The sequence below is a fragment of the Coccinella septempunctata genome, chromosome 4 (assembly GCF_907165205.1).
Source record: "Coccinella septempunctata chromosome 4, icCocSept1.1, whole genome shotgun sequence".
Taxonomy (NCBI): domain Eukaryota; kingdom Metazoa; phylum Arthropoda; class Insecta; order Coleoptera; family Coccinellidae; genus Coccinella; species Coccinella septempunctata.
Window position 1 is genome coordinate 2,316,144 of NC_058192.1, and position 10,549 is coordinate 2,326,692.

At 37.4% G+C, this 10,549-nt stretch overlaps 3 protein-coding genes across 3 annotated transcripts; 1 reads left to right on the forward strand and 2 right to left on the reverse strand.

Annotated features, from left to right (window-relative positions):
• Positions 1–1,463: 1,463 nt before the first annotated feature.
• LOC123312169 (60S ribosomal protein L9-like) lies at positions 1,464–2,511 on the reverse strand. Its single transcript, XM_044896429.1, has 3 exons — positions 2,402–2,511; positions 1,858–2,231; positions 1,464–1,689 (listed from the first exon to the last, which is right to left on the reverse strand). The coding sequence occupies exons 2-3, from the start codon at positions 2,223–2,225 to the stop codon at positions 1,485–1,487; spliced, it is 573 nt and encodes a 190-aa protein (XP_044752364.1). The 5' UTR covers positions 2,226–2,231; positions 2,402–2,511; the 3' UTR covers positions 1,464–1,484.
• Positions 2,512–2,547: 36 nt separating this feature from the next.
• LOC123312168 (polyglutamine-binding protein 1) lies at positions 2,548–3,731 on the forward strand. The gene is made up of 3 exons (XM_044896428.1): positions 2,548–2,744; positions 2,803–3,016; positions 3,106–3,731. The coding sequence occupies exons 1-3, from the start codon at positions 2,684–2,686 to the stop codon at positions 3,566–3,568; spliced, it is 738 nt and encodes a 245-aa protein (XP_044752363.1). The 5' UTR covers positions 2,548–2,683; the 3' UTR covers positions 3,569–3,731.
• Positions 3,732–3,883: 152 nt separating this feature from the next.
• Positions 3,884–9,902, reverse strand: LOC123312143 (protein eyes shut). The gene is made up of 16 exons (XM_044896391.1): positions 9,559–9,902; positions 9,189–9,419; positions 9,023–9,136; positions 8,792–8,960; positions 7,769–8,732; positions 7,409–7,719; positions 7,150–7,351; positions 6,949–7,100; positions 6,757–6,893; positions 6,454–6,699; positions 6,231–6,404; positions 5,719–5,947; positions 5,505–5,668; positions 4,956–5,348; positions 4,378–4,904; positions 3,884–4,308 (listed from the first exon to the last, which is right to left on the reverse strand). The coding sequence occupies exons 1-16, from the start codon at positions 9,830–9,832 to the stop codon at positions 3,910–3,912; spliced, it is 4,686 nt and encodes a 1,561-aa protein (XP_044752326.1). The 5' UTR covers positions 9,833–9,902; the 3' UTR covers positions 3,884–3,909.
• Between the last annotated feature and the right edge of the window lie 647 nt (positions 9,903–10,549).

A 10,549-nucleotide genomic window follows, 5' to 3' on the forward strand; every position in this document is an offset into this window, starting at 1 on the left:
TATATAAGTGTCTTATGGGCCAACCATTATTATGTATATTCATAAATTCCTATACATGTTAATGAATTTTCGAATACCTATTCTGCTAGAATAAACTTTTGTGCGCAAAGTTAATCTACGACTCTTTTGTAAAAAAATTTTTGATCGTTCTTTCCCATCATTGAAAATATGATGTTTATTTAACAAAACCTGTTCGGATGATCAATGCAATATTCCCATGGCTTTTCCCGATTTGGGTTCTGATATTTTTCACACGTCATTCAAACGGATATGTCTATGAATTTCTGAATCAGTGTGATTACATTTATAGGCGGGTACATTAGCAGCCTTCTTAATTGCCTTAAAAGTCGAGGACATTGATCGTTTGGTTACCACTGATTCTGAGTAACGCTTCAGTTTAAGAACAGAATCATTATTGAACAATAAAACGCATTTCCATATTGCAAGAAAGCAATGCCTTGGAGAAATAATAAAAGGTGTGATTCATGCCACCAACTCAAGACTTATTGATAGGCCTTTATAACGAATTTATATCAGAGAATGTATTTAGAATAATCATTGGTTGCAGCATATTATGTTGATTACAAGTAATCGAAAAACTCGGTAATCAAATTCTCAAACCACGAAACTTTACACAGAGCCATAGAGAATAATTCTATATTCGCACATCAGTGACAAATTTTGAGGGTATGTAATGAATTTTCTTATAGTTCCCAAGGGTTCATTATTTGGGCAAATATTGGACGAAAACAGTTCAATGACAAGGTCATGGTTACACCCATACGAAATGTTCACCTTCCAATTTCACCGGCCGAATCCGCATTAGTCATTGTCTCCATGTTGAAACTTGCCTACATCGAAGGTTGGTCTAGTATGGCATTAAAATTCAGTTTAATAAACAACACCCACGGTGTATCTTTTATCTGGAGAATTTCTCAGAACGTGTATGTTCAAGTTGACATCACACTCATCAAGGTCTTATGGGAGAAAAGCAAAAGTATTCTTCATCAGGATGTGATAACAGTAAAAATTTTACGCAAGAGCTTCGAGGATAAACTGCACAACAAAAAATAGTTCTTAGAACGTCTCAATTTCTTTAGCTTAACACTGCAATGAGAAAGTATTTACGATAAGGTTTCAAAAGCTGATTATTGTGAAAAAGAGAGGGAGAGAAATTGATCAAATTCGAAAAGAAAAAAATTTCTAATCCCGAAGGTATTTTTTACCTATTAGGTAACTTTAGTCACTTTTCTGCACGCAAAAAAAGTTAAACAAACGACGCAAATATACCAGTTCAAATATCAATTTTCGCGACTGCTTGCCCGCTAACGCCCTAGATGGCGCTGAAAATTTTCATCTTGTTCATAAAAACTTTTTTTTTGCAGTTTGAATGCATTTGTACATTTGTTGAATCAGAATTCAACTTGCTTAGGGTTTAGGGGTATTGATAAAAAAAAACATTATTTATATAAAATTTCTTATATTTAAATTTCATCTTGTACAACTGTTGTCTTTTCCGATACATATAGACCGTCTAAGAACTTTCTGATATCCTTATTCTTGACTGTTGTCGACTGCTGTATCAAAGCTGCTGATCTAGAAACATCTTCCAATGAATTTCCTTCGAGGATCAGCTCATCCTTTTGTTTTTGAGAGGTTTTTACTGTTACTCCTGGAGCCATTTTCACCCTGCAACCATGAAAATTTGAGTATTGATTCTCAGTAAAATGAGAAATGACCTAAATAACTTAAAAATGATATCTACTGTGATGGGTTAACCGATAGCTTTAAGTAAAAAGTCACCAAGAACTACTAGCAGTGGAGAACAAAAATATTCCTCCATAAACATAAACTGACCTTCTGATGAACTTTTCTCCTAAGAAATTCCTAATTTCGATTACTGTGTCATTCTCAGTAGTAACACAATTGATCGGAAAATGAGCATATACTGCTCTCATTTTATATTGAAAACCCTTCGTTACACCTTTAAGCATATTCTCAACATGGGAACATACCGTGCGCACACTGGCAAGTTCCCTCGTAGTACCGAACCATTTTTCTACCTTCAATAGCCTAGGGTTCACCATACGAATATCCAGGGCTAAATGTTTGAAGGACCTTTTTAAAACACCTCTTGGTCCGGTGACAGTTACTACCCTCGATTTGGCAGATACTTTGAGTCCTTCGGGGATCCTCACAGTTTGATTATTTCTGATCTGCCTCATTTTATCCTGAAAAAAAAATATTATGAAACAACATAACCTTCAAATATGTGAAGACAAGTAGAATATGCCGAAACCGAATAGAAAAATATAGAATATATCTGGCGAGCCAGGAATTCCTATTCCATGGAAATTATTATAGATGATCTTAGATATAAAATAACTCAATTTTCACTTACCAGCCGAGGGGAACGAAAAACAAGCCAAACAAGAGATGATAATCCATAGAAGAGAAACAAAGCCAAAAATTCACAAAATTGTAACAAATAGACTTCCTTTCTTTCTCTTCTGTGGTTTCGATTTGAAAAAATACTAACCTAATTTCATTGACGCTTCATTTTCATACGATTTTATACAACTATTTTCATTCGTTTCAAGAACTCGAAGAATAGTTGCCTGCCGTTTTCATAATTAGTTCTTCCGACTCTTCTGTGAAAGTTTTTTTGAACTGTGAAGTTATAATGCCTCTGCCACCGGCTCTATTAGCAAAACTTTCAAAAAGGGGAATAGTTGCACCTCCTTGTAAGTAGAACTGATTCATAGTTTTTTCCTTGATATTAATTTTTCATCATGTTGATAGCCAAAACTCCAGCAAAAACAACCAAAAAAGATGACTACAAAGGTTATGTCTATTGCCCTAATAAGGTGAACATGTTTCACATTTGTTCAGTCTTCTGTGAGACCAATTGGAGAGGACATCCTACTCCAGAACCAACTTATGCAAGGAGTATGCAGAAACTCTTGTTCAAATATCCATTACCTAGTAATTGGATTGAAGTATTTGATAAAGGAGTGTAAGTATCTGAGACCATCCAAAACTGTATCCGAAGTATATTCTCAGTACTTTACTCCTGAGCTTTTCTTCAGCATAATTTTTTTTCAGTGGGAGATACTATTACTGGAACATTGAAAATGATTTAGTATCATGGCTTCCTCCTAAACATCCCAAAGCAAAAATCACAAAATGCGCAGCTAAACTGAGGGAACAATATTTGACTGCGAAAAAATCTGATACTAAAGAAAAAGAATCAGATGATACTAATGACTCTGATGAAAAAGAATTCAAGAAACCAAGTCCTCGAGTTGTTAGCCGTAGAGATAGCGAAGATAAATCTAGAAAAGATGACAAGCATAGCAGTAAAAGACCAAGGAAAGATAATGTTCTTGACCCAATGGATCCCGCTTCATACTCAGATATTGCTCCTGGAACATGGAGTGATGGGCTAGAGAATAATAAAACACATGCAGATAACACAGCTTCGGGAGTTTTATATCAACAGAGGCCCTATCCATCACCAGGAGAGGTTTTATCAAGCAATAAGGAAAAACAATCCAAAAAACATTAAACTCACGACTGAAATCAATGTATATATTTCACATTACATGTAAGGACTTCCACATTATATCATCCAATTTTCTGTAAGTTTTAGTTTTTAGAAATTATGATTCGTGAATGAAATTGTAAATATTAAGTTGTAAAAATGTATATTTCATTAAAAAAGACCTAAAGTAACTTGACTTTTTATTTAATCACTGAAATCGTTCCTCTAGAAAAACCTGAAAATGAAAATTTTTCTGCATAGTAATGTTTTAATTAGTTAATATTATCTCTCCAGTTTTCAATCTGGGTCTAGCAAGACCCAGGAGCAATAAAAATGCACTTTATTCGTGAAATATTTTTATTTCATCAAAATACCGGACAAATTTCAATTCCTAGTCCTTCGAAAATAGAAAAATCGTTTATTTTTTCAGAATTTTCACTGAAACTATCAATACACCCCTCGAATGGATATTTGAAGAACCCGTTAGTTTCAAATGATAAACTCTTATTGGTTGGCACATTTCCTAGGAAAAATCTTCCATTGGTCAAATTGATCTCGTGATTTTTCGTCAGTGGTATGTTTTTCCTGAAGGATGTTTGGTCAATTTCTATTGACATTGGTGAGAATTTCAAACGTATGTTGTGCCAAAGTCCATCTGATATTCTGTTGTTCCATAAAATGGCGGAGAATGTATTATTTTTGTCTGGAGAATAAGCTAATTTCAAATGGCCTCTCTCGATTCCCAACCCTATGAAGGAATTCTCCTGAAAATCAGAAAAAACAGTGTATTTGCCTCTACAGCCATAAAAAATCTTCAGAAATTCTTTACCTACCTCTTTATGCCATAAAAGTAAGCCATTCGAACTAGCTGTAGTAAAATTAATTGAAATCTGTCCAATATCAGTGTTGATAGCATCCCTCCTTTTATCTTTTTTCTTGTCGATTATTAAATAACTCCCTTTTTTGAATTCCGGCATTTTGACAATGATTTCATTTTCACAATTGAATCCATTTCTTCCAGGTATGCAGTAACATTTGTTATCGTTACACTGACCCATATTATTGCACATATTGTTCGAGCAGTTGTAGATATTCTCACATTTGCTACCATAAAACGGTGATGGGCAATTACAATGGGATTTCCTGAAAGAATCTAGCCAACAGGTACCCCCATTCGCGCAGACATCTCCCCCACATGGAGTACCGTCGCAATCTATGATATTACGACCTTTTTTTATATTTTCAGCGTTGAGACGTATGAATTTCGAATCTATTTCGAGCAGACGAATACACCCTGTATAATGGGTTGGGAGGGTGGACAGAGCGTCTAAAGGTAGTCGAGACATATCTGGTAATCCACCTGAAATCGGAAATTTTAAACTGAAAATTATCATAAAACATCAATACTCACCTAAATGTATCTTCTCTGCCAACTCCAGTATATAGTTCTCCTTTTCCAACAATGCAGTATCTATAACATTTTCCACAGAGAGGTATATCTTCCTTCCAAACATCCCAAATTTAATCTGGTGCCAAACTCCCAAAACCAACAGTCTGCTACTTCTAACAGTCACCAAATTGTGGCTCAATTTGAATTTACCCCTCTTCACTCTCAATTCTACCATCCCATTTTGCAGGTATAGCGAAACGAAATTTTCTTCTTTGCCGGTGAAAAGGATCAGTCCGTTGTTCGACAACGGTTTGATTTCCAGTTTGAAATTGAATTTGTTATTTTGAAATTCGTAATATCCGATATCTATGAAAGATCTTGTCCCCTTGAAACTGACATCTGTGATGCTCACATCTAGAAAAGAGAATATCGCGATCATATTCATTTTTGAAAACTAACTGCCTCTGTATTCTGAAAGTTTCATGCAAGAAAAAGTCCAAAGAAAGAATTAATTCGAAGATAAGGTAGACATTGAGAACAAAAACCAAATAATTCACTTCACAAACTTACCTTGCTCACAATATATCCCACTTTTTCCGAAAGGACAGTCACATTCATATCCTTCTATCAGAGGTACACAAGTAGAACCTTTCGAGCATTTATTGTAGGTCGAATCACAAGGATTTACTTTGGACAAACAAAGTGGCCCATACCAAGAATCTTGACAGAGGCATCTGAAAGGCACTTCAGTTATCACAGACTCATCCTTGCTTTTTGTACTCACGTAAAAGTGCTTCCATGATGTAAACAAGCAGCTTTATTGGGGCACCTGTTCTTATAGCATTCTGAAACCCCACATTGATTCACTGATCTCCCCACAGTGCGATCGTTCAGTTTCACTGGAATCAGTTCGTTCTCGGTCTTAATCTTGATGTCATATATGCACCCCATAAAACCTGAGTGCTGTGGTAAGTCATGTGGCAACTTGTTGAAGTACTTGGACTCGTGACCACCTGTAAATTGTTCAACCTGTTGTTCTCATCACCGAAAAAAAGCAATCATCTCATATTTGTCGAATCTTTTCATTATTATAGTGCGCTTTCAATCAAGTGGCGCCATCTAGCGGAACGCGTCAGGAAACTACTTTCGGGGTGTTTCACGCAGTGTCCACTAAAAGCGTCTAGGGAACCGAATGAGATTGTTATCTAAAAATTTGTAGGTCATAGTGAATAACCCGGGTGGTTCTTCGGGTGAAACACCCCTGTATAGCCAGAAAAAATCGAAAATGTAACTGACCTATGAAAAGAATGGGGGCCACATCTAAATTTTCGAAGGGCCCTGGGGCTTTTCCTGTGATATTTCCTATATTTTCAACGTTCAACCAAGCCCTCCTGCCTCTGAGTCCCAAATGTATTGTATAGTTACTCAGACCTTTCTGCAACGGCTGGTTCGTGAAGATTCTTCTTGGACCTGAAGGATTCCATGTTTTCACTTGTGCTAGCATTATTTATTCACTTACCAGAACCCAAATTCCAGGTCAACATGATATATCCTTTGATTAAGCTAACGGCTAAATGATCTGAGAACGTATCATGGAAGCCAGTCTGGCCTATGAAGAGTAACATTGAGATTTGATCCATATCCGTAGGTAAAAAATTGAATTTGATCTCGAGGTTTTTGGATATTTCTTTCGGTATTGAATAGGCGACGTATGAGGACCACCCTTTCGCCATGGTGGAAAAATGCGGATGAGTTATTTTCATATCTGGAAATATAACTCTTGAAGAATATACTATAATTAAAATAATCGAAAAAAATCCACCATTTTCACAAAAATGTCCGTGTTTGCCGAATGGACAAAGGCAAATGTAACCACTTTTAGAGAGACTCACACAGGTACCACCAAATAAGCAAGGGTTGTTGTCGCAAACAGATATTTCACATTGTTTTCCCAAATACCTGCAAGTTTATCCTTTTTAATGATTCATTTTGCTACAATCCAATCACGAATTACCCGTTTTTACAGTGACAAGTCCATTCCCCCTTTTCAACAACACATGTTGCTTCATTCTGACACGGATTTGAAAGACAAGCCAATGACGAACACTCGGTAACTGCTGTACCATCCTCCGCGTCTCCGAAAATATTAACGGACCTACCAGAAATCTTACAGAGACATATTATTTGCAACAACTGATGCAGTCATTAATTTTACCTTCAAATTTTTCATACACCCAGCAAATCCCACCAGACTACCATCAATCTGTTTCATTTCGGCCGGAACTCCACCCAAATACAACCAAATATTTGGCTTCTGGAACTGTGGCACCGAAGACATTTGGTCCCCTCTCATGGATAAGGTGTTGTTTACATTTACAGATGCGTCGCAGTGGCTGAAATCCGGTCGAAAATGCAACCTAAATGGAAAAAAAAATTGAACACAACTCCACGAAGATTGGCAGGATTTTTCTTACTTTGCTGCAATATGCATCACGTAACCTTTATTGACTGGCGTTCTTAACTCTCTCAGAAGCATGGTTTGATAGCCACATGAAAACTTGAACTCCAAAAATCCTTCCCTTATGTACAGACTCATGAATATTTTGTCGGTGACTAAGTGAAATATCAGTCCATCAGACGTTACAGTCTTAGCATCGAATGCTATGTTAATATGGGAAAAATCAGGTAAATGGTGAGCCAGGTATGATTCCCCATTAAAAGCAGCATTTTTCACACCTAGAAGGACCTCACACGAGTCTCCTTCAGTATCGAAAGGGCAATGACACTGAAACCGATCAGAATCAGCGTACAAAAAACAAAATTTCACCACCTACTTTGTAACCCTTCTCTTCCAATATGCAGGTTCCCCCATGTTGGCATTCCTTTCCTTCTTGTGAACAATCTGGTGCGGCAGAAATTGTCGTTTTATCGGAAATCTGAGTTGTTACGTCGGTTAGAGTAGGCGTTTCTACGGGAAATTCTCTTCCGGATGTTAGAGTTCCAACGGTTATTCTTTCTGTAGTGAAATCAGTTGATTCTTCTGATATAGATTTACTTGAACTTTCCATAGTTGAACCCCCAGTTTCATCTCCAGTAGTGGCAGATAAAACTGTCGACGTTATAATTTCTGTTGCGGGTGAAGAGAAATTTGTAAGTGAACTTGTATTTTTCCAACTGATTATTGTGGTGGTTTCCGCTTCAGTTGAAGTAACGAAAGTTGTTTCTTCATCAATCTTGGTTGTAGTCTCCAATATTTGTTCAGTCTGTGAAGAACTACTTGTTGTAAATGTTGGATTTGCCTCAGTAGTCACAGTTACTTCCAGTTTTTCTGTCGTAATATAATCAGAGGTAGGAAATGTTTCAGTCTTTTCAGATGGCTGGGATGTGGTGATTTCAGATGTCAAATCATATTTAGCTGTGGTAACCGTTGTTAAATCTGTGTAATTTCGACTGGATTCAACGGTGGATGTGTCATAAAAACTCGGTGTCGTCAGGAATGTTGTATCTGTAGAGGTGTTGGGTGACCCAGTCATTAGGGTTGTATACGTCGTGCTAGATTCGAAGAAGGTGGTTGAAAAGAATGTTGAGGTACCATCTGTTAAACCCAAGGTCGAGAATTGTTCGGTTGTGACATTTGTACCAATATACGGTATGGTCGTGAGATCTAAGTCGACAAATGAACAATTTTGAGAGCCATCTGGTAGGATCAAACATTCACAAAAGACTCCAGTCAAATTTGGAAGACAGGAGCAGGTGAAATTGTCGACGCCGTCTATGCAAGTTCCTCCATTAGCACATCTGAGGAAAATGGAATGGAAAATACACACAAATGTTGTCGTCAAATGTGATTTTAATACCTTACGCCTAGCTGGCATTCATCGTACTGATACTGACAAAGATCTCCGTGAAAATCAGGGACACAGTAACAAACTGGCTCGCCTTCTTCTAGCAAACACAGCGCGTTGTTTTTGCAAGTTTGCGTTTCGCAAATCTGCATCTCTTCTTCGCAGTTCTTTCCCATGAAACCTGCTCGGAAAAATAACTGGTTGAAGGGATCTATGTGAATTAAAAAAAATGAAGATCCTCACCAAACGTGCATGCACAATCATAATCCGCTAATAAATCTACACAAACGCCTCCATTCTGACAAGGATTGGACAAGCATTCGTTTATTTCCGTTGTACACAATGGGCCATTCCAACCTGAGAAATTAAGGGCTCGATGAAGGCTTAAGATGCGTTTGGAATCACTCACCTGGTAAACATTTACAAGTGAAGGTCTCACCAGGACCTTCTTCGCATACACCACCGTTGGCACATCTTGCTTCACTCGTGGTGTTACAAACAGCCTCGTCTATCTCACAGTGATCCCCGGAATACCCAGCGAGACAGCTGCAGAAGTAGCCATTGACTGCATCCAAGCACGTCCCATTGTTCAGACAAGGGCTACTTTCGCATTCGTTGAGATCAGTCTCACATAAATCTCCTGAATAAAAAGAGGTTGGGAAAATGAGGGATAACACCCATATACTCAAACATACTGCACTTCAAATATTCCTAAATTCTCGACATACAGAAATGTTTCGAATTGAATCTGTTTTGCCCACCTATAGAGGGAGCTTTACCTGTGAATCCAAGAGGACATGTACAATTGAACATGGCTATTCCATCAACACACGTGGCCCCATTTTGGCAGGGGTTCGACCAGCACTCGTTCCAGTTAGTTTGGCAGTGAATTCCGGTATAACCGTCGATGCAATAGCATAAATATGTCGAGTTTAAATCGTCTACACATACTCCGTGAACACATGGGTTTTCAAGGCAGGCAAATCCGCTGTTGGCAGCGGGCACTAAGGCTATCAAAATAGAGAGGAATTTGATGCTTGGTGGATTCCTCATGTTACCATGGCAAATTTTGTAACGGCAGGGTTAGTAGTTTCACGAAAATGGAAGGGTAATCATTGAAGAAACCTGCGGAGAGATCATAATCGATTGATTGGAAAAATATTAGAATGTATCTTGCTTCAAACCCTATATTGTGGTTTCATAAAAAAAAAAACGAAAGTGTATTTTGGTAAAGGATATATGTCAGATATATTCAATAGTAAACGTGAAAAAATATAACTGTTATTTTAACTACATAATTTAGTTACCCCATATTGAATAAATGAAGGTTGGGTGTAGATAGAACGTTATCATATTCATTATACTTTCAAACGTGTATAACATTGAAGTATATACCATATAAAAGAATCTCAAAGCCAAAACGGCAGTACTCACATTCTTGCTGAAGGATTAAATAAACCCCAACACCCAACTACCCAGAAAAAATATCATGGATGATACTACTGACTCAATTTTCGTCAATTGGAGCGGTGAGTCGCGGTCGTCATGGTTACGTACGTAAACAACACGCATCTTTTAGGGAAATGACTCCTAAACGAGTTCAGGTCATGAACTCACCTTCGAGGGTTGTTAAAATCACGCTTTCGCTTCCTGGCACCAAAAATAAACTTTCGAAATATCTAATCAATAGGGATCTATTATTCTATTGGAAAATTTGAACGACAACAATCGAATTAAAAAGGGATTGGATAAAAACGCTCCAAATTCCCA

Bases quoted from the DNA above. Each gene is read 5' to 3' on its own strand.
- LOC123312169 (XM_044896429.1), bottom strand. From the start codon at position 2,225: ATGAGGCAGATCAGAAATAATCAAACTGTGAGGATCCCCGAAGGACTC. The intron at 1,690-1,857 runs GTCAGTTTATGT...TCATGGTTGCAG, and splicing joins GGAGAAAAGTTCATCAGAAG to GGTGAAAATGGCTCCAGGAG.
- LOC123312168 (XM_044896428.1), top strand. From the start codon at position 2,684: ATGCCTCTGCCACCGGCTCTATTAGCAAAACTTTCAAAAAGGGGAATA. The intron at 2,745-2,802 runs GTAAGTAGAACT...TCATGTTGATAG, and splicing joins GGGAATAGTTGCACCTCCTT to CCAAAACTCCAGCAAAAACA. The intron at 3,017-3,105 runs GTAAGTATCTGA...ATTTTTTTTCAG, and splicing joins GAAGTATTTGATAAAGGAGT to TGGGAGATACTATTACTGGA.
- LOC123312143 (XM_044896391.1), bottom strand. From the start codon at position 9,832: ATGAGGAATCCACCAAGCATCAAATTCCTCTCTATTTTGATAGCCTTA. The intron at 7,720-7,768 runs GTAGGTGGTGAA...GATCGGTTTCAG, and splicing joins TGGAAGAGAAGGGTTACAAA to TGTCATTGCCCTTTCGATAC. The intron at 4,309-4,377 runs GTAGGTAAAGAA...TCTGATTTTCAG, and splicing joins TACTTTTATGGCATAAAGAG to GAGAATTCCTTCATAGGGTT.